The sequence below is a fragment of the Canis lupus genome, chromosome 33 (assembly GCF_048164855.1).
Source record: "Canis lupus baileyi chromosome 33, mCanLup2.hap1, whole genome shotgun sequence".
Classification (NCBI taxonomy): Eukaryota; Metazoa; Chordata; class Mammalia; order Carnivora; family Canidae; genus Canis; species Canis lupus.
In genome coordinates, this window is record NC_132870.1 from 3,308,629 (window position 1) to 3,336,131 (window position 27,503).

Here is a 27,503-nt window from a genome sequence, read left to right on the forward strand (position 1 = left end):
CTGCTTTTCTAAGTATTTAGAAAATATGAACTAGGGCATTTAAGAATGTTCCATTCTAATGTTTTTTCCCCCTTTATTTCCTCTCTAATTATTATATAGGCCAGTTGCTGATAAAGAGGCAGTTGCAAATATTACAAGTCAGAAGAACATCAGTAACCCACCTGATATGTCAGGGTGGAATCCTTTTGGAGAGGATAATTTCTCCAAGTTAACAGAAGAGGAACTGTTGGACAGAGAATTTGACCTTCTGAGATCAAGTAAGGGACACTTGAAGGCTTATTTTGCTTCACAGTAAAATAACAGCTCTATAATTATTCAGCAAGGCCAAAGACTGTTTTGAGGTGGTAAATAGAAAATTCTTTTTGTGCATTTGAGGGCAAAAATCAGGCCATCTTCTTTTACATACACTATCGAACTTTGTTGTATGCGTTAGGAATCATTTGCTTGATAGTAGCTCTTAAACCCAAGATTGCTAATACGCTGATTCCTAACACTTAAATACTGCATATCTTTGAATGTTAAATTTAGAATATCTCTAAAACATTAAAAATTAATGTTCAAATGAAAAGGGAGACATTTGTATCTTGCTTACTAATAATTTTGCAGCTCTGTTTTCTTGCACACTCAGTAGAAGGTGGGTTTGAGATGCCCTTTGAAAGTGCCTGAAAGAAAACATGGGCTACTACATTATGTTAATGTTTTGTAATACCCTTTTAATGAGTGCTGACATAAAAGGGCTGCTTTGTTGTCCTGATATGGCAAAAGTTAAATAAATTGTTTTCCACTTTGAATCAGATATCTCAATGCTTTTACTTGGAATCATTGCCTTTTCTTAAACTACCTGATATATATGTCAAGCCTCATCACATGTATTTTAGAAGTTCTTTTTTAGAAAAGGGATGTGTGGAATGTTTTGAGGAAGTTGCAAAATAGCAAAAAGCTCACTTCTGGAGTATGTAGCTAATTTTCAGGTTTCAGAGTCTTCTATGTGTGTGTGTGTGCACGTGCTGGTGTGCATGTGCACGCATAATCCCAATGTGTTTTCCTGTTTTGCATGTGAAAAAAGAGGTTCCTAACGGTCCCTTGTTATAGTTCCTAGCTTCTATTTTAAGTACCTGGCTTTATGAGAACAATTATTAGATGAATTGCTTTGTTCCCAAATGATACATATTTTATGTAAAATTTATAAATGCCCTGAATTCATGTAAGAATAGTTGTTTGGGATATAAATTTGTATTTTACATACTGGTTATATGACTATGAAAAATTAAGTTGATGATTAATGCAGATATAAACATGAGTTTTGAACCTTTAATAAAGGTTTGTGAACTTTGGTAAAACCACTTACATCTTTTTATTAAAGAAAGTTTTTTAAAATCACGACTTTTTTGTTTGGCATTTTTAGTATACTTTATGCTGAGTAGCCCCAAAAACCAAGTCCGGAAAAAGGAAATAAAGTATCTCTTTCTTTTGGGGTGGGGGATGGCAAGGTGGCATAGGGATTAACCAATTCAATTTAACTTACAAGGTTATTTTGAAAGCAAAAGGTGTAAAATTAAAATAGTCATTTTAATATGTTTCGATATGTTTTGACCAGGATAGTAACTAAGTGTTCACTAAATCAGTATTTTCTATTCTTTGGGTAAAACTCGTCCTTTTAGTTTATCAGTTTATGGAATGAGTAAAATATTCACATTATTTTGTACTTATAATTAAAAATTCATTTTAAGCTCCTTAGAATTTATAATCCAATCAAGTTTTATTTACTTTGCATAGGGAAGAATGGGATGTATACATAACTTCGTAAAAATTGGGTTATCATTTATTTTGCTTTTTGCTTTCAAAAAGCAATTTACTTTCAAACTTGAAGGTCAGATAATGTGTAATTTTTGTATGTATCTGTGCACACATGTGTAGCCAAAGAATTTAGACTTTATTGCACTGTTAATTATGGGAAAATATTAAGTTCCAAATGAAAGTACAGGGGGAGCTTTATCTGAAGGTCAGATTTGGAGCAGCTCAGCAATTTGGAAGAGCGCCTAGATGGTCCCTGAGCTTTGAAATCATTTCACTGTCACAAGGCTGATGTACTTAAACTGGCATCTAGTACCAGAAAACATACATGAATTCTGATCTTTGGCAATCCCATTTAACTAGGTTGTAATCTCAGGAAAGTAATTTAACTGCTGTCTCCCTTCCTTACTTATAAAGTGGACATAGTGATGCTTATCTCATAAGGTTGTCAGGAAAATTAAATGAAATAATGTCTTGAAAGAGAGGACTCCATAAATGCTGCTTCCCTGTTCCTCATACTCTCTGTAAGTCTTTAGGCTCCAACTCGAGGTTATGGCCCTTTAACCAGCATTTAAAAATTATATCTAAGCTAACAGATTTCTCAGCTGGCAATTAAAAGACCAGATTAGAAGGGGCTTTGTGGTCAAACAACATCAAGAGAAGAAATGACAGCAAGAAAGAAGATGGAAAGTGTCTGTCTTCTTAATAATTGATAGTTGTAATAATGGTGTTCAAAAAAGGTGATATGTCTTTAATAAAGAGGATAAATCATTTATATAGAGAGTATTTAGAAAGATTTCTTTCCAAGTGTTACGTATTCAGTTATCTTTAGCACCTCGTTGACTCACAAGCAATGAGGCATCTAATATTTGATCCACTTAATAGGGACTACATTACTCTGCAGCACAAAAGGCAAGAACCTTAAGAGTTTCTGTGGAAGACTAACAGTGTAATGAAAATTAATTTTGGTCATTACTGGTTGATTCCTTTGTCCTTAAAAACCTTTTCTAAAATAAGTAAATTATTGATACATTTGGAATAGATTTACCATTTTTCTCAGCACAGATTTTATCAACAGTTTTCCAGTCTTTTCTAAAATAATTTATATTTGATTTGTGAAATGCTCTCCAGTGAGAAACTCAGTACCTTTATGTATAGTCCTTAAAAATATAGGCATTGCCCATGTCCTGATTGTTCAGAATCTTACATTGCCTTTTGAGTCTTTATTTTTAAGATGATACATGGTTTATTTATTGAAACGAAAAAGGACATTCTGTCTAGGAAATATTTTACTTGTGTATATTATCCAAAAGGTGATTTAAAAATCATAATATATTTTGACATACTTAGAATCCTAAAATATTAGTAATTGCTAACAAAAACTGCGTTTTAGTGATCTTTAAGAAAACAGTTGAGTCCATCCATATGCCACTTGGCAAAGGGATTTAATGTGAAAACTAAACCAGATTCTTGCTTTGTAACTGAATATTTATGGTTCAGAATTTTTCACCTGTTCTACCTAAAATCCAAACATTAAACCAAAATTAAGCATCATTAATAAAGCTGATCTCAAAGACATTTTTAAAGTTTAAACTTGTATTTGTGTTTTGTATCGGAACATCCAGATTAGTATGTAAACTTTAGAAATCTGTGATAAAATTTAATACATTAAACACTAATTAGATTACAGATGTTTGCTTTGGGAAACTTTTTAACTTGCAATTGTTCAAATAGTTTTGTAGCTCTGCATATTAATTAAAAGTAATGCTTGATGGAATATTAATTGTTGATGATTGTTTCTGTTTAAAACTGCATCACAGTAACTAAAGGAAGAATAGAAGAACCTAGACTGTGGCTGCTTTGCAAATTCTACTGAATGTGTTGTTTTTTTTTTTTTCTGTGAAGCCATGGAATGAAATAGATGTAAACATCTGTATTAGTTGTAAAGCATTAACTCTCATCATTTTAAGCTAATTCAGATATATTGCTGTCCTCCAGCACAGAAAACAGAACTTTTCAAATATATTAGAATAGTTTCAAGAGTATCAGATGAAGACTATACTTATAAAATTCATTCATTAGGTTTTTGGCTGTTCAAGCCATTATCCATATAAGCTACTAAATTAACTTATTAGAGTATTTTAATTTTCTCGTGATATTGTGGAATATATTTTGATTCTAAGATTTTTAAATTCTGTATTTTTTGCCATCTGTAACAATTGAAAATCCTGAAAAGATAATGTCTTTATTCACCAACACAGTTCTTTTGGGAAGGCAGGAGGAGGTAAGTTTCTTAATATTGGACAAGCCAAGTTCAGGTTTTGCTCTAATGTAAACCAGTTACTTGAAAATGGAACTTAAATTCCTTTTAGGGGTGACTGTGTATTTGAAAAGTAGCTCTATATACCATTTCATTAGTTTTTAACTATAGGTAATTAATTTAAAAAATTAATATGTGTATTTATTTTGTATTTTATGCCCTGGGACCCCGGTTAATCTGTGAACTCTAGAAATGATGATTTAACAAAAATCCTCCATGGAAAAATTAATTCTGTGTTTTGTGAAACAGTGAAAAATATTAGTTTATCCCTATATGATGTTTGTACTCTTATCCTAATTCCATGGTATTGCTTTTACATTTATGTGAATTAACCATAGATTGATGGAGATAATAATACCAGTGCATGAGTATTCAAATAACCTTAGTGGTAACGGTGCCTTTTTATGTGCTGTAAACCATTGGTACAGTACTGGTTTATAAATCTGGAGAGTATGTTAAAGTATAGATTTCCAAACTCCCACTCAGATATCTGATTCATTAAGTTTGTGGTAGGGCCCAGGTAACTATATTTTATAGAGTAATCGTAGCAATTATGATGCAGATGGTTTAGGAAGTTTGGTCCTAATTTAGACCGAAGTACCTACATACACTGTCTTGATTTTTAAGAATAAGGGATCTGGGATATTGATATACTGTGGCTATCACTCTGAGATAGTCTCTTTCATTTGTCCTTTCTCACTTCCTCTTTCCTTTGTTCTTACTCTGTTGTACACCAGAATTTTCGTTGTTACCCATTACAGTCATGGATTTGAAAAGCATCTGTTAAATTTTGGGACTTTGGAAACTGTGCATAAATCAGTTGTCAGATATGTTGCCTTAACAAAATATCTATCATTTATTATATTCCCAATGGAATTTTAAGTAAAATTTTAGACAACCCAAAGTTTCATGAGGATATTGCAGTGTTAATTTTAGCCATCAAAGCTGATAATTGTGTTCATTGTCATAAAGGTGTCTAAAGAATTGTCCATCGTAGTAATCAAGTGGATTTAGGATAATGTAGACTCTACTCTAGGGCCTCACTTTCTCAAGAGTGTGCTCCTTGAATCAGCAGTATCATATCACCTGGGAGCTTGTTGAAGTGCAGCATCTCAGAACCCATCCCAGAACTGTCCAGTCAGAATCTGCATTTTACCAAAATCCAGTGTCTTTGTGTCTTAGAACTCAAATGAAACCAGCATAGTTTACTCATAGAATTTCTTAAACATGAAGGGTATAGTCCTGGGAATGCTTAAAATTCCTGAAAAAGCAGAATGTGTTCCTAATAGTATATGTTTGATTGCTAGGCATAGGAGGATAGGGAGACAGCTTACAAAAATCGAGATGTTTCTAGCTGATCAAGCGCCTGCAATCTGCAGTTTAAGAGCCAGGAAAGATAATCACTCCTAAGGGAATTAGGAGACAGAAGCTCTCCTCTTCAAACACAACAAACCTGCCTCTGCATTAGTTAGAGCCTTTGCTCTAGCTTTTCCCCTGTCTGGTGTGCTCTTCCCCAGGTAGCCTTTGTTGCCTCTTTGGAGTCTTTTCTCACCTAGTACCGATCAGAATCTCTTTATAACTGTGACTTGTGCCCACTCCCTTAGTTCCTTTTACCTTGCACTGCAGTTTTCTCTATAGCTTTATTTTTAACATGTTGTATATATTTCTCATTATACTCATTGCTTTTTTTGTTTTTCCATGCCAACATATAAACTCCAAGAAGGCAAGACTCTTTGTTTTGTTTGATGTTGTCTGCTCGTTGCTTAGAACAGTGCCTGGCACATATTAGATCTCAGATATCCATTGGATGAAATAAACTCTGTCATCAGGCTTTTAATAGAGGAATATATCTTTGTATCTGTATATATGTGAATGATTTATTAACTGCAAAGTAATATGAGAAAGGAACAGTAATGTAATAGTCAATTACTTTTAGTTGCTATTGAGAAATAAGATTTGCCTATTTTATGAACAAATGACCATTTGCAATATTTTTTCCATATGTATTTTTGGAGAAATTCTGCCAAATATGTCTCTGTTTAGTAAGCTGGGTTTAAGTTCAGGTCCAGTATTTACAAGTTAAAGATAACTGGGTATTTAAGTAAACCAAATTGCATTATTTATTAGGTAATTGTATTTGTGAAATCTAGCACTGAGATGATAATGTTAAGCTGGCCTTTGTAGCAACAAATATCTATTAAACTCAGGACCACCTCCTAATACTTATAAAAATGAACTCTGAATCTGATATTTTTCAAAAAGGCTGTTACTTTGTTTAATTTTATTTATACTGTTACCACTTTTTTTTTTTAAAGACCATTTTTATTTTATTTTATTTTTTTGTTTCATCTTATTTTTGCAGACAGGCTCGAGGAGAGAGCATCCTCAGATAAGAATGTAGACCCACTTTCTGCTCCACATAACCATCCTCCAGAAGATCCTTTTGGTTCTGTTCCTTTCATTTCTCACTCAGGCAAGTTACATATGTAACATCATCATTATCATTAAAAAATACACACAAGAACAATAATAATAACAAAAAACTTTATTAATATAAAGCCAAAGTAAGAATTAGGTGCTAGTTACAGAAAATAGGAAATTATTTTTACTTTTGCCATCCTAGTCTTCTTAATGTCATTCTTTTTATTGCGTTATTCAGTTGTACCTTTTGCCAACATAGAAAAATGATGATTTATACAGTAGAACCATAACTCTCCTTTTATCTTTATTGTTGGATACCAGTGAATCAAATTCATGCATGAAAATCTTTACTTTTTATTTATTTAAAATACATTTAAAGATATGTTTATACTCAGCTTTTGCTCAAAAATCCTGTATTTTCCTAGTCTATACGTGCTCTTTTATAATTGTGTTTAAAAAGTATTAATGAGTTTGTATGTCACAGTAATCTTGTGACAGATTATATCCTTGCTTTAATTTCCTTTTTTTGGCTTTAATTTCAGTTTAGAATTTAAATATTGTTATTGCCATTAAAAAATATCTGTAGTAATATCTTCTAAGTAATCCACTGTCAAAGATATTAGGATGGAATAGGATCCCACTTTGGCATAAATGGATTTGTGTGTGTGTGTGTGTGTGTGTGTGTGTGTGTGTGTGTGTCTTCCTAGTGGTAAAAAAATGAGTTTGATCGTAGAAAAGGGAAATATATTAGATGAAATAATGCCTTGTTTGAAGGTATAGGTTCTGTTTACTTTATTCAAGGTACCGTACCTATCAGCCATGTTCTTAATTTCTTTTCCTTGTATTTCTCACTCAAGCTAATTACATATATATAACAACATCATTGCTACCATTTAAAAAAATGCACACAAGTGAGAACAACAAAAGGCACACCTTCTAAACAAAAGAAAAACTTAAAAATATAAGTTTAATAAGAAATAGGTGTTCAGGATTTTTGATGAATAGATTGAGGCAGTATTAATAGCCTTTCAACATTTAGATTTGGTTATCTAGGATATGTAGCATAATAATTAGGAGTTTCTACATCTTTTCATGTTCTATATTTTACTCTGCCATTTATTGAAAACGGTCCATATTGTCATTTTCTGTTTGTTTTTTTCAAATTATCTTTTAATGAATGTCATGACAACATTAATTGGGTGGGGAAAACAGTTTGCTATTTCTACTTAATCTGTACACATGTACTGTCTCACACCCCCAATAAAATAGTGTTATTACATTTTTCAAACAAATTATATTTCAAAATGGTCATTATAAACTCTCAAGAACATAGCTATTGATCTCTTCGCAGCAGAAAATGGTTTCAGTACTGCTAGCTCTTTTTTGTACTCTAGAAGGAGTGGTATAATCCTTTGCAGGTTTGCATCTATCTGTGCAACTTCTCTGGGGGAATGTGACTGGAATCAGGGACTAGAGTAAACCTCAATGATTTGCCATTTCCCTGGGCACCCTTATTTTGGGGTTGGCCCAGGATTTTTAGAAATATGCTCACAGATTCCAGCTTGATTGCTGTCATTTCTTATTTTGTTTTTCTTTTCATTGTGGGCATTTAATTTCTGTTAAATTTTAAGCTTATCAAGGGTGGGAAACATGAATTGTCTGCCTTTGAATTTTGTTCAGTAACCAACTGGTATTTGGTGTAATATTCACTGGATGAATGAAAAAATTCTGACTATTCCTAAAAATTCATACTCCTCTAAGTATTAAGAAAGTGACCTTAAAAAATGATCTTGACTCCAAAAAAAAAAAATCTCTTTAAATTTAGTGTAACTATGAACATTGGAATGGTTTGGTTATGAACAGTTGAGTTCACAACATGGAATAAGGGAGGGAATGGCCAGTCATTGGTGAGATGTGCATCTAGAAAGAGAAGAAAAAGTGGTCACTTGGCTATTAGCACTGTTAAATTGTATTTATTAGGTCTAAATACATAATTAAATTAAGACTAAAAATAACATGTTGCCACTGACCTATTCATTATCAAGCTTAGATGTATGTTTATATATTTTTTTCAGTAAAAATAAAGTATTTGGGGTCATTTATTTTTCCTCCAATAGTAAAATAATCTAACCTACTGAAACAAAAATTGCCTTCTTCTGTAAGGTTTAGGGAGGAATTTGAAAAAGAAAAACAGTTCTATTCAGTGAGAATACACTTCACCCTAGCAGCTATTGTGAGCTTCTGGAGATTTGTAGGGCCAGGAGTGTGTGTAGATTGTGTGTGTGTGTGTGTGTGTGTGTGTGTGTGTGTGTGTGTGTACACAATATAGAGGATAGATACATGTGATAAACAATCTTACTTTAATGTGAAAGTTGACAATTACCGAACATAATTTTCAGTAAACCAGATAGAGAATGCTACTTGAGAATAAAGTGAATTCAGTCATGAGGCAGAAAGCTGTAAGAATTTAGCAAGTTTTAATTCCACTAGGGAAGTACATTTAAGAGGAAGTCCCATTGTCCTAAATCCAGTGTTCCTTGCATTGATTTTATTAGGAATTGTGCTCTTTTTATTTTAAAAGACAAAATTTCTGTGAGAACTTTTCATCTTAACTTTGAAATTGTAATGGATTATTTTTTGCTTCATTTTTCCTCAGCTTTGGCACAGTTGTTGTCAAGTGTTCAGTGTGTACATTTTTTGATAAGGAAATATTTGTCACCATTGTGTTCTAGTATACCATGATTACATTTTCTTTGTTCTATAAGTTTTTGTTCTTCCTAGAGTTAATTATGTTTATAAAAATGAATATGCTTTTGTTCCCTTTATTTTTTTTTTAATGTACACTGTCATTGATTCATCTCCATTTAGAAGGATTAATTTCCTCCCATAGTAAGGGGGCCGCCATTGGTCACATCTCTCATGGAGTTCTGTAATCTACATTGGCTTCTTTCTGTAACTACCACATGCTTATCATCCTAGTATTTACTTTCTCCACCATTCTTGTGGGAATTCCTGGATCTCCTCCCTCTTCTTTCTTCGTTTGTTAGGGCAACTCCTCAACTAGTTTCTTGAGAAAGCATGTGTGGGAGGAAAAGTTTTGAACTTCGCTGCCTAAAAATATCTTTTTTTCCTAACTTACACTTGACTGATAATTTGCCTGCATAAATAATTCTACGTTGGACATAATTTTTCCTGTGAAGTTTTGAGGCATTGCTTTACTGTATTCCAGCTTAAAAAAACAAAACAAAACAAAACGGCTTCAACTAGAGGACTATCCCGTGTGCCCCTAGCTCTAGGCCCCATATCCTTTATTATTTAGTGACCAAAATACCTACCCCCCCATTTCTTTAATAGCTTCATGTACTCCATATCTGATAAGAGTCAGCTGACCTACCTTAGTTTGTTCACATAGATGCATCTTTCTGATTTATTTATGCCTTAGGCTTATGCTACTACTTTTTCAGACTTTTTGGAAGCATAGGTGAAGATAACATTTTGATAGACCATGTCTCAAATGATTCAAGTCTAGCTTTTTCTTTTCTTATTTTTATTTTTATTTTTATTTATTTATTTTTATTTATTTATTTTTTTTCTTTTCTTATTTTTAAACATATCTTTATGGGCCAAATTAAATTTTATAAATATCCATTTATGCAGAAATCAAATAATTGTATCAAGAGTATGTTTGGTGCTGTATATAAGGGTAATATCTTATTCCATTGGTTGATATTTTAATTATCATGGAATTATATTTCCCTTTTATGTCAGGTTGCTAAACTCTTAGTAGAGTGGTATATCATAATTCTAATAATATAGAATATATTGTAGAATAATATAATATAATATATTAATAATATAATGTAGAATAAAATAAAGTCCTTGGTATAAATTTTAGTTCTATCACAGATTAGCCATGTGATATTTGGTGTTGCCAAATTTCTTGGAGGATTTCTTTATCTTAAACTGGGGATAATATTAGCTACTGGATAAGATTATCTAAAGAATTAAAGAAAACAATGTTACACAAAGCACAACATTCTGTGTTGTTGCTGTTATGGATGTTGTTGGTAATGTTATTAAATAATATTTTTACTACTTAATAAATTTCGAAATCTTTGTGTTAAAATAAGTTGTAGCTGCTGTCTAGCTAGTAGTAGTACAAAATTCCAGTAATCTAGTATTCTTTTAACTACTGATACCTTTAAATAACGTGTAGAATCTGTTTATGAAGCTTTTTACTACCAAGAACTGTTTTAATACTGTTATATCTATTTTTATTACAGCATTAACTACCAGTATTCACTATAGTACACACATAAAAATCATTAAAAGCATGCTATTCATTTCCCATCAAACCTACACACCTTTCCTTCTCCCCAAGACATTATTTTACAGTTAGTTTGTATACCAAACAGGATGTGTGGCTCTGTGAATCAAAGTATGAACTTCTTAATTTTAAAAAACACAACTTCTAAAACAGTATTTGAAGAATTTTGTTGACATATAGGCTATATTAGTAGATCACTGAAGTTGTAGATTTCATATATTACATTTCATTTTTAATTAGGTTTGGTGAACTTACTCTTCCAAATCCCAGATCCACCTCATGGTTCTCATCTAATAGGAGGTTAAATTGAGTTTAGAGTTGGGAACAGTCATATTATATATAGCCAGTATTTATGTAACACAAACTATTACAGATTGTCAGTTCAAATGCTGGGTCATTTTATAAGCGATGATGAATGTATTGCTTATATTTTTAGATTCCAGTATATAAATTCTTGAAAATCAAGAATTTTACTATTCCAAGATGTCAACCAATAATGGTTACCATTTATTGAAGTCTATTTCATACATACAGTGGAAACAGGCTCAGAGAGCATCAATGACTTACTTAAGCTTAGGTAGTTTAAAAGTAGGAATCTAGCTCTGTCTACTTCTACACTCTCTTTTGTAAATAGTAGCAAAACAAATAAAAATGTTAAGTGGCCTGTTTCAAATAAAAATCTATATAATAGAAATGACAGTTTTACAGCATTTTTAATATGGCTGAGAAATATTAGTTCGCAACTAGCATGATTCTTTTTATACTCAGACCTTGTCACTTGGCCTGTCTTCGGAGAAACAGTACAGATTTTGATAAAGCCTTCTAATCCACTAATCCTTGGGCCTGGCATGGCACGTTGGTGGGAAATGATGGCAGGCAGGATGCTACCCATTCAAAGTGAGCTTTAAAGTCTTAGAGCCCTGCCTTGTACCCTAAATGATGAGACAACAGAAGGCATGTAATTATAATAGCAGTTTCAAGCCATTCATCCTCTATAATCTGATAGCTAGAAAAGAACATCAAAATAAAATTTCTTTGAAACTGGAAGCTTCTTATATGATTAAAAATGTACCACCTGTTTTATAACTAAAAGACCTGTCGTCTAAAAGTTGGAAACCTGATTAGAGGAGCATGATGCAAACATGCCCTTCTCCCCACATTCTTTTTTGACATTTTCTAAATATTTTGAATTTTTTGAGATAGTTTAAGAAGGTTCATTTATGTGATTCAAGAAAACATTATCTGCAGTATTTAATTAAAATAATGTGGCATTGACTAGGATTTCATTCTTCCAGAAGTATGTAAAAGAATACTATAATAAATACATGAAAATATGAAAACTGACCTTACAAATGTAGCTTTTGAGTTTGGAATCCTTTCTTGGACCGTGCAAGACTATGATGTCTTTGAAATTTTAACATCTAGAAATTTCTTCTTAATGAAAACTCAAGCATGAAATGGACGAATTTATGTTCTTATATATATTTGGCAGATTCATATTCTTAAATTCATTAGTGGGTTAAGCTTGTTCTTCAGAGCCTCCCAGTTGTTTTTACTTGGTTAGTCCTTTTCTAGATCACTGGAATCAGGATTAGTAGGTGAGTTTTACAACTGTTAAAGTGAATGATAAGCTTTTTGAAGTTAGGAAATGCTTTATTCATCTTTGTATGCTATATAACATCTTGATGAAGAGTTCAGGGTTTACTAAATAAAATGAATAATATTTAATGTTTAGCTCTATCAGGTAAGTTCCATTATTATCCTTATTTTATAGATGAGGAAACAGGCTTTTTCAGATGTTTATCTTCTGTGGATTTTGTAGAGTTGAGTATTGGTTCATTTGGTGATGAAGTCTTATAGTATTTCTAGAATTTTAACCTACAGAATTTTAACCTACAGAATATAAAATACTCAACACAAAATACTTACTATATAGTGCAACAAAACACTATTTGCTGAAGTAGAAACAATAAGTTTTTTTTTTTTAATTTTCCTAATTTTTCACACATAGCTTTAAAGAAAATCAAAAGAAATTCAAGACAAGTCTGTGGTTGTATTTTGTTGAGGGTTGATGATGGGCTGTGTTGAATATTTGCTGGTGATGATATTCTACTGATAGTTTAATTGTAGAATTTACAGATGAGAGTTTTAAACTAGTATTGGCAGAGAAGTCACTATGACTTTGATCTGTATGGCCTTAAACTTGGGCAAGTTATTCAACTTCTTCCTATTTTATATTCTTCATGTACAAAATGATTACATCTCTAAAAATCTTTTTTTTTTTTTTTTTTTTTTTTTTGGCTTTCAAATATAGTTGAAGCTATGAAATAGGATTAAGGTTACCAAAAGAAATAAATGGAAAAAGAAAAGGGAAAGCCAAGTAATGAGCACTGGATGATAAGTTCATATCTTTGAAGTCGTAGAAGGTTGTGACGATGATCTGACATTGAGCAAGGGGAACGTTTTTGAAGATGTAGTGAATAAATTTGAAAAGGAAAGATCATATATGACAAACCTTACAAACATTTTCACCCTAATGTTTTGGGAGCCTAATGGTGGGAGTTAAAGGGATAATGTATGAAAGACCCTTGGCACTGCATTTGTGTTCTTGACAGGATTAGTTACTATCTTCACTGATTCTTTCTCAGTATCATTGGAAGCATATGGCAGGTACTCCAAAAATAATCATGAAATGATGGTGTGCTACACCGGCAATACTAGCATAGCCCTTTACTGAATATGTACTGCACACCAGTGGTGTTGTAAGCACTTCATGTATGTTCTCACTTTAACCCTTGTTACAACTCCCAGAGGCAAATAGTATTGCTATCCCTATGTTACAGATGAGGAAAGTGAGACACTAAGTAATGCATGATTCCAAGTCAAGAGAGGAAACTTTCATTTAGTATCTTCTGCTGATGAAGGGAAGTAAGCCATATATTTTTATATAAAAAGTTTCCAAATGGTTAATGTGGTATTTAGATATTTAGTAAATGCTTTTTATTGACAGTACTGAATAACCGAAGCATTGCTTAAGTTAGCTCTGAACTATTATCTTGAAATTCTACATATGACATATATTAAGCCAGTGAGAATAACTTTCAGCAGCAGAATTTATATATATACTAGTTCTCTTGACACTCACTTTAGTTTCACATTGTTGTAACTTTTTTTTTTTTTTTAATATTTTGTTTATTTGAGAGAAAGGGCATACAAGCTAGGGGAAGGGGCAGAGGGGTAGGGAGAAGTGGACTCTCGGCTGAACCGGGAGCCTGATGAAGGGCTCGATACCAGGATCTTGGGGTCATGACCTGAGCTGAAGGCAGCTGCTTAACTGACTGAGCCACCCAGGCCCCCTCTGGTAACTTTATCAACACTTTATTTGGAATTTCCCTGAAGGACTATTTACATGCCACACAAAAGAATTTAAACCCTAAGAGACCATTTACATGCACAAGAGAATTTAAAACTTTGTAGCCCCTTATTGCTGTTCTTAATTTATCCAGATCTACATTGTCTATCTTTATTTTCAGGATTGTGTTCTGATTGGATTTTGGCTGTTTGCAGAAATTCGACCAATCTCCAAAGATAAAGATTACTCAAAAAGCTAAAATTTTTATAGTTTGTAGTTCTAAGGCACAATGCAGAAATAACATCCTGACTAGAAGCCATCAAAATATTCTGTTGTATTTAGCTTAAGGAAAGAAGAATGCCCTACTCAGAGCCAAAAATAAAAGTTAGTTTAATACATGAAAATTTACAGTGTTTTGCCAAAATCACTTAATAGAGAAAGGTAACTGAAGTATGATCCTGGGCACATTCTAGACATTTGATTTGTTTATGCTATAAATACATGTTTCTAGTGCTTATTCTAAATATTATAGCTTCCCTTCCAAACACTTGAAAAACAGCCATTTCTTATGTTAATAATACAAATCTCAGTAAATATAGGGATTATTAGGATTTAGGATATATTGAATTATAAGGAAACATTTAGACTGTACTTTTGGGGAATTAAGTAGTAAACTAATCCTGATTTAAATTCCATAGTAAATCACATGTGTAATATTTATTCTAACAACTGGAAGAAGCAATCTGGCCCCAGGAGCATAGAGTAGGAATATCTGAATTCTTTTTCTTTTTAAATTACAGGAATATGTTTAGGCAAAGAAATAGATTATAAAAGTTGATGATAGCACTTAGCTATGAAGTCACATAGTATACATTGTATAAAGTTGATAACCAACTTTATAACCTGTAATACTTATTCTGACAGTCTTTGGAACAGGACTAAAAGCCTTAGAATATATTGAAATAATTTAAAATTTTGTGTAATTCCCATTTCTTTCCAATTCTTCCATAGTTTTACAGTGAAGAGGGGGTCATTAAGTAGATCACTTTTACTGCAGAGAGTAAAGCCTTATCTAGGATTGCTGTAACTTGCAGCCTGGAATTTAATGTTTCCCAGCAGGAGGTGCTGGAGAGCCAGGACCACTTGTATTTAAATTGTGTTGTAATGGTGCTTAAAATGTAAATTGCTCTTAGTATACTGTCAGAGCAATTCACTGCTGCTCTGGATTCTCTTGTGAGACATGGGAGAAGAAAGGAATTTGGATAAGTATCCTTGCTTGTTATAGTTTAATAAAGGGGAGACAATAAAAGAAAGTCAGTCTTTCTATAACCAACAGAAAAAACCTCCCAGTTGCCCATACTTTTCAGGGATATAATCTGAAACCACAAAGATGGCATATAGATCATTGTGTGTGTGTGTCTGTTCTGGGTCTTTTTGAGAGCAGTCTTTTTCAATTTCTTATACTGTGCACCCAACTACAGCTATTTAAAAATCAGAGATGTAGTTTCCAGGATCTACTGTGCACCTTGTAGGTGGATATACATTTGGGTGCCTACTTTTTTCTGGCCATTTAAAAAATATATATATATATTCTTTCAATAATCTCTACACCCAGTGTGGGGCTTGAACTCACAACCCTGCTATCAAGAGTCACATGTTCTTCCAACTGAGCCAGCCAGGCACTCCTATTCTAGCCATTTCTCAAGTGGACATGAAGGCTTCTTGAATTATTCATAGAATTACACTTGTCTCTATGGTGCCTGGTTGGCTGTGTTGGTTGAGTGTCTGCCTTTGGCTCAGGTCATGATCCTGGGGTCCTGGGATTGACCCCAGCGTTGGTCTCCTTGCTTAGCAGGGAGTCTATTTCTCCCTTTCCCTCTGCCCCTCCACCCACTTGTGCATGTTGTCTCAAGTAGATAAATCTTAAAAAAAAAAAAAAAAATTGCGCTTGTCCTCACCACTGTCTACCACTGAGTCCAGAAAAGGTGCTAGAAGGTTGGAATTTGGTGGATGAGGTAATGGAGTTTGGCTTTGTTCTGGAGGTAATGATGATAGTTTACTATTGAATGCTTATTGAGTGTTGGGCACTCTTCTAAATCCTTTCTTTATAACAATCCTATGAAGTAGAACCTGTTACTGTTATATTAATCCCTCATAACATAATTTATATATTTCCTCACATTATGCATGAGGGGTACAGATTATTTAGCAATGATCTTGTCAGAGATTGTTACTGAGTTAAGTTACTAGTTGTGTATTAATCATGTATGATGAGGAAATAACATCCAAGTAAGTAAGTCCATAAAGTGAAACTAATATTAAAAAAGGAGAGTTTTCTTTTTTTTTTCCCCTCAAGGAAAAAGAGCATGATCATGGTTGTATTTAAAATGCTGAAAAACTAGAAACAACCTAGAGGTTCTGTAGGTAAATGTTAAATCTTAAAATGCTATATATACAATATATGTTTTATCTTGTTTCTGTCAGAAGTAATAATTACTGATACCTATAAACATGCATTAAAAATGGTAAATGAAAAACCCCATAAATTTATATTCACACTGACAACTAAAAAAACAGATGGGGGATGCTGTGAGCTCAGTTGGTTAAGCATCTGACTCTTAATTTCAGCTCAGGTCATGATCTCAGTGCTGTGAGATGGAGCCCTGCTTTGAGCTCTGTGCTGGGTGTGGAGCCTGCTTAAGATTCCCTCTCCCTTTCCCTCTCCCTCTGTCCCACCTCACCCTCCCTGCTCATCTCTCTCTCTCTCTGAAAAAAAAAAAAAAAAAAAGAAAAGATCTGTATAGCACTTAACACAAAGAAATCTCTCTCTTAATACAACTTTGAAAAGCTGATGGTGCAGACAATGAGTAGGAAGTGTCGACTGTTTTGGAAATACTAGTGGCCAATTGGGTAAAAGAAACAGTTAACTTAGAAGACTGAGATTAAAATAGAAGAACAAAGGGGAAGTCAACTGAAGGATTCTGTCCTATGTTAAATTTTCTAGGTCTCCTAGAAATGGAATTTCTCAAAGTTGTAGAAGCAGTGTTTTCTGAGAATGTGTTTAGCAAAATCGTTTATAAAGTTAATAGGTGCTACTTGTACATAAAAGTATTTTTAGCAAAGCAAATTTGGGAAGTCCTGCTTTTCATAAGATTAAGCTGATTGTTTTGTGTATGACTTGGCAGCAACTTTATTTTTTTTTATTTTTATTTTTTTAAAGATTTTATTTATCATGAGGGGGGCAGAGACACAGGCAGAGGGAGAAGCAGGCTCCTTGCAGGGAACCCAGTGTGGGACCCAATCCCGGAACTCCAGGATCACACCCTGAGCCAAAGGCAGATGGCTCAACCCCTGAGCACCCAGGCGTCCCCACTGGCAGCACCTTTAATGAGCATTTTCCAGGTAGAGGCACATTACATAGTGAAGCATTTGACAAACTCTGGTACCTGAGACCACAGAGCTGTTTGGTTCTTGTAATAGGAATAATGTTCTGCAGGATACCTTTGGAAAACATTCTGGAATGTGCCTGGAAGTGTCCATGTGCAGGCATGAGGGGAGCAAGTTGTGGCTCTCTGGGTGGGTAAGGAGCTTGAGGTAATAAGTTAAATTGTATCGCAGAGGAACTGTAAGTCTTTGCCCCTACAGTATTATTTTTTTGCTTTTGAATAAAAATTCATGAAAATAAATTTTACAGCTAATCTAAAAGTAATCTTCGTTTTTAGTATCAGAAGTAAGCTATATGGAGGAGAAGTCAGACTTGAGAATCTGCATTTGATTTGGTTTTAATCTGTTAGGATTGAAGATAAGCCTATTATAAAATTTGTAAGGATATAGCATTTAGCTCTTGGCTGATTTCATGGAACTGGTAGAGGAATAATGAATGAAAGTTCTATTTAAGTAGAACCTGATGGAATTCTCCACGTCTTCTTTCTTCCTCCTCCTCCTCAGCCCTACTCCTCACTTCAAGATTGCCAGCAAACTGCATGGACTGACCAGAGCCAGTGGCCATTGTCTGGCCTGAGGTCATCGTACCTCTTTGCCTCACCTGGCTCAGTCGTCTACTGTCTCCAAAAGCACTCCTCTCCTAACACTGCACTCCCCTGCTATTGGTCCTCCTCTCTCTACTCTGCAGTTAGCTTTGTAGGTTCTTCTGCTGACTTCCAAATGTATTATACCTGAGGGCTCCATGTGGGGTTCCCTTTTCCTGTTTTGTACTCACTTCCTAAGTGATTTCCTTCAGACTTGTAACTCTCTGTACACAACCTCTACGTGGGGAAGACTCCCAGATCTCTGGTCTCCAGTCAAAAGCTAACCATTGCCCTCAAGCCACAGGTATCTGTTTGCACTTAGATGCCTCACAGATAACTTGAGCATTGTGTGCAAAACCAAATTCATGATAATCTCTATTTTCCAATCATTCTTTATTCACTCTTTTCTGTCAGTGTTAATGGCACTGTTGCCCTCTTCAGTCTCTCATTCTTCACTTCTACTTACCCTGCCACCATCATCATCCAGGCCACCAAAATCTCTGGTTTTAATTTCTACAGTTTCCTCTTCCCTGATCTCACTTTTGTTTCTCTCTCTCTTCACCCATTTTTTTCTACACAGCAGTCCGTTATGTTTCAAATATATATCTGATTGTGATGCCCATTTTAAATAAAGCCTTGTCATGGCTTCCTATTTACATACTGAATTTAGAACAAAATCCAGACTCCTTATCATGGCCTGAAAGGCACCTTCACAGGCTGCTGGTCCTTTACCCTCTCTTTCCCCATGCTGTACTCCAGGCACACCGGCCTATTTTCCTCAAACATGTCAACGTCTTTCTTTGGAGCAGCTTTCTGCCTGTCCTCTGCATGGCTGGCTCCTTCTCACTGTTCAGTGTTAACCGTCATCTCCTTAGGGAGGCCTTTGCGTTGCGGACTGTCTGGAGTGGGTTTATGTACCCCTTCCCCCACCCCATGACTTTCAGAGTGCAGTCCCCACACTTGATTGTAAACTCCTGAAGGCAGAGACTGTTTTATTCACCAAAGTATGATCAGTACATATAGCATGTAGGAAAGTGCCCTACATTTTGTAACAAAATGTAACAAACATTTTTTTTTTGTTGTTAAAAAAAAAAAATGCAGTGACTGAATTCTGAGCTAAAAGTCTCCAAATATGAAGAGTTCATTTTTTAATGTAACTTTCTTTATTGTGTTTGGAATATATTGAATTTTCATCTATGTCTATGAGCTCAGAGTAGTCCCTAATATTAGTGACTTTAATAGTCACTAATAATTGATTCGCCACATGCTAAGATAGAAAAGAAGGATAAATGAGGTAAATGATAAATAGGACTGTGTCTAGGAGCTCATAATCAAATAATTGTCATAGAGTACAATTAAAGCTTGTACTAAGTTTAAGGAGTCCCAAATATGGATATTTTTCAAGGAGTGTCTTCGCAGGGCCCTGGAATGGGCTGGGTCTAGGAATATAGCCAGGTCCACTAGAAGGATGTTCTTACCAAGGGGTGGTGTGACAATGGTAGAGAGATGTTAAAACAGCAAAGTGCTCCTTGAAACCCAAATCTATTAGGTTCCTCAGTTTCTGATAGCAAACATTAAGAGGTTGGATAAGATAGCTCAAAATAATTTTTTTAATGTAAATCTGTCAGGTAGAGCTATAAATAAAGAATGCCCAAGGGAGACATCAGGTCTGAGGCTAAAGATGTGGTAGGACAGAATCCGGTGAGAGAAGGGCACCCTATGCTGGGCTGAGCCCCTGAATGGTTTTAAGCTGTAGCCACATAATTAGTGTTTCAGAAAAGTCATTCTGGTGGCAGTACAGAGCAGCAGTTTGAGGGACATGGTACTGGGGGCAGACAGGCAAGAATAGAGGGAGAGAGGGAACAGATTCAAGAGTTTAGAAACACTAACCGTTTAGGGACACCTGGGTGGCTCAGCGGTTGAGCGTCTGCCTTCAGCTCAGGGCGTGATCCTGGAGTCCAGGATGGAGTCTCACATCGGGCTCCTGGCCGGGAGCCTGCTTCTCCCTCTGCCTGTGTCTCTGCCTTTCTCTCTCTCTGTGTCTCTCATGAATAAATAAATAAAATCTTTAAAAAAAGAACAAACACTAACCGTTTGGTGAGGAAGGACAATGATTTCCAGACTTCTGTTGATTTGCAGAACTATTTAGAAATGTTGTTCACTAATTTAGAGGGAGCTGGTGAGGAGCACATTTTAAGAGGAAAGATAATCTCTTTTGAAATTACTGAGTTTGATGGTAGGATACATATTCATAAGTATTAGCAAGATACGTATTCGTGGTCAGTATTAGAGAGATCCAGTCATGATGGTGGCAACTAACATACAAGTATTTAAGACCATGGGAGGACATACAGAGGGAGAAAGCCAAGGACAGAACCCTGGGGAACATACATGCATATGGAGATGACAGTGAAAGAGAAGTCTCTCCATGTATGACCAAGGAGCAGCAGTCAGGGAGGTGGGAAGACAACAGTGCTGACTTTGAAAGAGAAGGTAAGAACTCAGAGGTGTCATATGCCATAGGGACCATGTTGATAACAGGAAAATAATGGTCCTTCCATCATAAGTTGGTTAGTTTTCATGACTACAGACTATACTTCCAACCCTAGCTAATTATTTGGAAATATCTGATCTTAGTCAAAGGAAGGGAAGGGATGATGTGTGGTTGGATCAGTCCAAACTGATCCCTACCTCTGGAAAATCAATTCAATACACCCAGTGTATTGGGAGGGCAATATATTTTCATGTAGCTAATACAATCTTTATTATATACCATACGGTGAAATTATATGGTCTTTGGTACAGTGAACATATTGGTAGTTAAGTTTTTTGTTTTTGTTTTTGTTTTTTTTTAAAGGTAGCATGCTTTTAATGGTAGTGAAGATATAATAGTTAACGGAAGATGTGTCATCTAGGGAAGGCAGATGTCCTTGGTATGATCTGGGTTCAGTACCTGGTTCTTGGCTTTGATCAGATTATGGGGATGCACTCATGTTGTTAACCTAAGCCATAAGACAACCAGAATGCTTAAAAAATTTAATTTATTTATGCTTGTTGATCTCTTTGGGAAAACTTTATAATGGAGTTGAAATAGAAGCAGAAGGTGATCTGGTAATTGTGGGATTCTGATTGGGGCAATTAAATAATCTATTCTGAAGGTAGGAGAAGAAAGTTTGCTTGTATACTATATTCAGAGTCCTGTTCTGGGTACTATACATAAGACCTAGCTGTCAGTGAGGGCTTAAGGTGAGTAGGTGGTGTGTAGGAGACAAGAGGCAAGTAAATCTCTCTCTGCTAAAGGATCTAACCGTCTAGTTGAGGACAGGTGCATTCCCTAAGGAATGCCCAATAACCAAAGAATTGACATTATTTCCTCTATGCGAGGGACTTGCAATACCTTGTGTTTGTGCAAATGGTTCTTGAAATGTATTGGAATAGTAATTTTTCTTTGAACTTGCAGGTTCTCCAGAAAAGAAAATTGAAAATACATCCGGGAATCAAGAAAATATTTCTGTTAACCCTATCAAGAATAGAAAAGCAAGTCCAGTATCTAAAGACCACCAGACCGGAAAGAAAACCTCGGAGAATTCATCAATACAGAGTCAAGTGCAAAAGCGGAATGACGAGTCTGAAAGTGATTTTGAATCAGATCCCCCTTCTCCTAAGAGCAGTGAAGAGGAGGAACAAGAGGATGAAGAAGTTCTTCAGGGAGAACAAGGAGATTTTAATGATGATGATACTGAACCAGAAAATCTGGGTCATAGGCCTCTCCTCATGGATTCTGAAGATGAGGACGAAGAGAAACATAGCTCTGATTCTGATTATGAGCAGGCCAAAGTAAAGTACAGTGATGTGAGCCCTGTCTACAGAGACAAATGTGGCAGTGGACCAATGCAAGATCCTAGTAACACACTCCTCTCCCCGACCCGATTACCCTCTGATGTTGGCGTAGAGGCTCCTAAGCAGGAGTTTGATGTATTTGGCGCTGTCCCCTTTGCAGTGCGTGCTCAGCAGCCTCATCAAGGAAAGAATGAGAAGAACTTCTGTCAACAGAGCCTCAGTCCTACCGTGGGTCTGGAGCAAGAGGAATTTGACGTATTCACAAAGGCCCCCTTTAGCAAGAAGGTGAGTGTACCGGACTGCCGTGCCGTGGGGCCCGAAGCACATACTTCCCCAGGTTGTCCAAAAAGTGTAGATATATTTGGCTCCACTCCATTTCAGCCCTTTGCCACATCGACCAGCAAAAGTGACAGCAATGAGGACCTTTTTGGGCTTGTGCCCTTTGAGGAAATAACTGGGAGTCAACAGCAAAAAGTCAAACAGCGAAGCTTACAGAAACTGTCTTCTCGCCAAAGGCGCACCAAGCAGGATCTGTCCAAAAGTAATGGGAAGCGCCATCATGGCACACCAACCAGCACAAAGAAGACTGTGAAGCCTACCTACCGCACTCCAGAAAGGGCTCGCAGGCATAAAAAGGTGGGCCGCCGAGACTCTCAAAGCAGCAATGAATTTTTAACCATCTCAGACTCCAAGGAGAACATTAGTGTTGCACTAACCGATGGGAAAGATAGAGGGAATGGCCTGCAACCCGAGGAGAGTCTGTTGGACCCCTTTGGTGCCAAACCCTTCCATCCTCCCGACCTGCCGTGGCACCCTCCACATCAGGGCCTGAGTGACATCCGTGCTGATCACAACCCCGTCCTGCCCGGGCGACCAAGACCGAATTCACTGCACAGCTCATTCCACAGTACAGATGCGTTGAAAATGGATGATTTTGGTGCCGTGCCCTTTACAGAACTTGTGGTGCAAAGCATCACTTCACATCAGTCCCAACAGTCCCAGTCAGTTGAATTAGACCCATTTGGTGCTGCTCCATTTCCTTCTAAACAGTAGATACTTCTGACAGACTCTTGGCGTTAACTCCTGTTTCAAAAAAGTATGAATAGTTTTATGAATTTGAAAGGAAATTTATTTGTATAGCTCTTTATATCATTCACTCGCAAACAGGTCAATCAGAAATAGGTGATTTTTAAATAAACCAAATAGAAAAAGGAGGTGTCTCCACAGAGTAGTGACTTGCTGTCTCTTCCGTGAAGGAGAAAAGGGAGCTCAACTGCTAGCTCTAACCCTGGGCTTCAGCCACCAGATCGGACTCCACAGAAATCCAGGGGGAGCACGCGCCACCTTTCCAGTTGTGTAGCCACTGAAAAGGGACTGGAAAGCTGTGTCATTATTTTTGTAGCAGAACGTCACTTGGGTGTGCATATTCTGGGCTCCTGCCTGTCAGGATCCAGCATTTAAAACTAAGGTTATTTGTACATACAGAGGTTGGATTTGTGAATTTTCAAAGGTCTCTTCTAATTTCCACACAGTAAAATCAAAATCTGGTTCTCCTAAAGAATGAAAAAAGTTACTATCTGGAGAGAGCAGAGATTTTAGTCCTTAACACCTTTCTCGACAGAACAGAGCCAGAAGTAATGGACTATTGTGCCTAAAACTGTTTTGTTTTTTAAAACAAGTGCCATTAATAAGGAATATCTACACAGAAGCCCAGAACAAAAACCAGAAAAATACCTGACTTGTGGAAAACGTAGAAGAAAAAAAAATGATACAGAAGAGAGAAAAGCTACTTCAGGAAGTTTATATTGCTTTCGAATGGCTTCTTGTTCAAAACTTTTACTGTCATGTCCCTAATAAAGCAGATTGTTGGAAAATGGGGAGTGAGGACAAAGGTTGTATAGAAATTGTACTTCAGGAAAAAAATCTGTAGCTGAAACCCTGAGTTTTTAAGACAACATAAAATCATGTTGCATTTAACAATGTGCTTTATTAAATTACCACCTTCACCAAATATTCCCCAAGTCGTGAGTGACAACTTTCTAGTTAGGTTGGGAGGGTGGAATAGTTTGAATAAAGTGCACAGAACAGTGAAACCCAAAAAGCCTTAGAGGCAGGACTCCTGCATCCTGCTGCAAGTACCTCTGCACTGACACACAAGATCTTAAAATGGCTGTAAGGTATTAGATGATGAGGAACTAGCTTCTCAGTTCTGCTAGTCGATGCATCCAGTGAAAAGAACTTGGCTACCAAATTGCCTTTTTTTTTTTTTTTAACACCACAAATCCTAATTAGAAACTTGAGATTTTATAGAAATTGTTTAATAAGTTAGAAATTACTGTATGAATTAATGTGAATACAGTATCTGTGCTTCCTGTGTCTCCAGCTATTTTAAGTTCTAATTAACTGTCCTTCCCTATCAACATTTAGAAGTTTCTATAACTGTTATAAAGCTACTTACAGAAAGGGGTGGAAACTCTTATTAACTGGCTCTCTTCTTGATTGCTCTATTTTAAATGCACTTTCTTTGAGTCCAATTAAAGTGTATTTTATGAGTAATCTTATTAGGATCTCTTAATCACAGTGCCCCAAATGGAGTGAGCTATTTGCCTGTGATCACTGTTCTAAGTGTATGTTACTAAACTATATATTCATTACTCTTTCTTTTCTCTTTTATATTTTAAATCAGATAGAAATTTGTGGATAAACAGGGAAGCACTATGTGAATCACAGTGTAGCAGAGGCAGACCAAGCATTATATTACTACTTAAGAGTTGTATTTTTAGAGCCCCGGCTGTACCAATTACTTGTCCTTGTGCCAAAGGCAAATATTATGTTTGCACCTTTTCTTTTCCCCCCCTGATTCTCAGGTTGATTAATACTGCTAATGCAAATGCTCAAGTAGATGTTCTTCAAAACTTTACAGAGTAGAGTCAAGTGATACTTTCTTTTTAAAAGTGAAGAGTTGATTAAAGAGTAAGTTCATGAACTACAGTAGGTTTGTATCAAACAATTTTTTTTTTAATGAAAATTTGTTGGTTCATGTGTACACAGTATGCTTCTTTGGCTATTTTAGTCCTTGGCCTTGGTCTCTGCTAGACCTCATGAGTTTCATAATTTAAAAGGGGTAGTGTATGAATTCGTGTGGTCTCTTTGGGCTGTAAACATGAAATAATCAGATTCTGTATGATACCAAGGCCTTGCTTACACTTGCTTTTCAGTGCACTGAGTAATTTTAAGTGATTTAGACACTGATGTAGACACTCTGGGCTTATGACGTTGGATGAATTCTAAGGAAACGATTTTGACCTTATTTAAAATATTTCCATTCTTATGTTTATTATATCCCACCCCAGTGATTTTCCTCGCTTGAGATTATAGGTCAAAGGAAACATTAGGATTGACAGGGAACCCAATAGGATAAAAGTGGGGAGATTCCTTTGTGTTGAAGTAAAGGCGTCTCCCAAGGAGTACAGGATTAGGGGTGCTTTCCATCCTCCAATATCTCCTCCCACTATTGGGATATAGATCACTCCAGTGATTCCGGGTAATTCCCTTAGGAGAATGATGAGGCTAGAGCTCCCAAGGCACATGAAAAGAGCCTAACACATACTTGAGACACAGCATTCAGTAAAAATTTGGTTCTGTTGTGGGACCGTCCAATTCTTGTTTAAGGAAGGAAAGTTGAAATTATTTTCCTCTTATTAATCAGGTGTCCTCTGTGCTTCTTTTGTACGTAAACTAGTCCTAACTAAACCTGTCATGCTTGAACATCACTAAGGGAAGTAAATCATGAAGCTAGCAAAAATCTGAGGCCAAAGTTATTTCTGTCCTAACAGCTTTAATAATGCTTGTTGATTTTGAATAATCGTTGTAAAAGTGGACCATTCACTTAATTTTTTAAATATCACTTCAGCACAATATTAGTGTCAAAAAGATCAGCTTTTATGTCATTGAAGAATGTATCTGCTGAGACACAAAAGTTGCTTGGTATATGTATTAGGTGGAGGTGGAAAGGTTTTAGGCCAGATGAAAATTTAACTGACTAGAATATTTATCCAGAAGTATCAATTGGGAAACTGTAATTCTTCCACAGACCCACCCCATCTCTGCCTGTGTCATCCAGTTATGACATTACCTGGAATTGTAGATATAAGACACACCTTTTGATCCTACCCCATTTATTGTTTAACAGTGATAGATTGTCGTCCTCATACTGCTGGTGGGAAATAGTGAAGGTGGAGCCCACTCTTCTGCTCTGCTGTTCAGGAGGCAGAGCAGTGTTCTTACTGCTCGGCTGCTCTGCTTCGTTTAGGTTCTGGTACTTCATATAAGCATTGCTAGAAGGTACACGTGTATTATCACTAGTCTGAGGAGTTGGTACATTTGTTTTAATATGTGTAGAATGTGCAGGAAACTTCTTCTTTTAGCAAAATTACTTGTTTTTAGGTCTGACACTGAGCTGACAGATCTGCTGTGAGAATGAGATGACAAATCTACTGTGAGAATAAAATGTTTGAAAAATTTTATATTTTCCTAAATATATAAACACAGATGCATGCATGTCACATCTCTCTACTGTGGAGTTAATGTGAACCTTTAATTTTAAATGGAATTGCAACCACAATCATTACTAAAAGAACATTCACTCCTAGGGAGGTTTTACAAAAGCCACTAAAGGAATGAGGTAGACCGATGAAAATGCAAAGGGTCATCATTTGGGGTTATTTTTATTTAAAAATCTATTGTGCTACTTTTGAAAGAATTGTTTTTATTACTACTCTCTTTTTGTGATTGAAAGGTCATCTAATAGTAAGCAGTATAGTAATAGTAAGCTACTTTTTAAATTGCTGGCAAACAGCTTTAAGTGCACTTTCTTTGATTACACTTCCATTTTTTGTTAAACTTGAATTTTCTGAAGCCTTTTATGTACCACTAAGCAAATAACTTTAACTTTTAATAAACCTGATTTACATGTTTATTATATTTCTAATTGTTACAAAACATACTTTCTAAAGTAACTTCAGTCCTCAAATGTAGCTGGGAAACTGAGATAGAACCCGTTGCTTTTTTTTTTTTTCCTTTCTATATCTAATTAAGCACTAACTGATTTTACTACTTCATTGCCTTTACATTGCTTATTCTTATTGACTGAATTCTGTCCCTCATTCACTTTGTTTTGTTTGGAATTTAAAATTATTTTCTTACTGTATTTATCATACCTACTGTTTTAATAATCTGCTTTTCTTTAAATGCAATAAATCCCAAATGGATTACATATTCTTTCTAATTAGTGACTTCGGAGTTCCTCATTATTTGTCTTAAATGTTTTGGATGTAGACTTCTCTGTTCAGCTTTTATTCACACTACAGACATTAAGGATCTATTATGCTCCAGCCAGGGGAATAGAAAAGTGAATAGGAT

The 27,503-nt window shown here is 35.5% G+C and overlaps 2 protein-coding genes across 7 annotated transcripts in view; one reads left to right on the forward strand and one right to left on the reverse strand.

Annotated features, from left to right (window-relative positions):
* Positions 1-27,369, forward strand: part of BMP2K (BMP2 inducible kinase) — a 114,273-nt gene extending 86,904 nt beyond the window's left edge. For 3 of the 4 annotated variants that reach the window (XM_072810020.1, XM_072810019.1, XM_072810022.1), the window contains 3 exons: positions 100-257; positions 6,477-6,587; positions 21,703-27,369. In XM_072810020.1, coding sequence (XP_072666121.1) covers positions 100-257; positions 6,477-6,587; positions 21,703-23,135 — 1,702 coding nt within the window. In that variant the 3' untranslated portion in view covers positions 23,136-27,369. The remainder of the gene's footprint in view (positions 1-99; positions 258-6,476; positions 6,588-21,702) is intronic. The other variant, XM_072810021.1, reaches the window with a different exon arrangement.
* PAQR3 (progestin and adipoQ receptor family member 3) overlaps positions 6,642-27,503 on the reverse strand; it is a 44,437-nt gene continuing 23,575 nt past the window's right edge. For 2 of the 3 annotated variants that reach the window (XR_012023140.1, XR_012023138.1), the window contains one exon: positions 6,642-23,165. The gene's annotated coding sequence lies outside the window, so the exon portion shown is untranslated. Of the gene's footprint in view, positions 26,554-27,503 lie in introns of all 3 variants that reach the window. The other variant, XR_012023139.1, reaches the window with a different exon arrangement.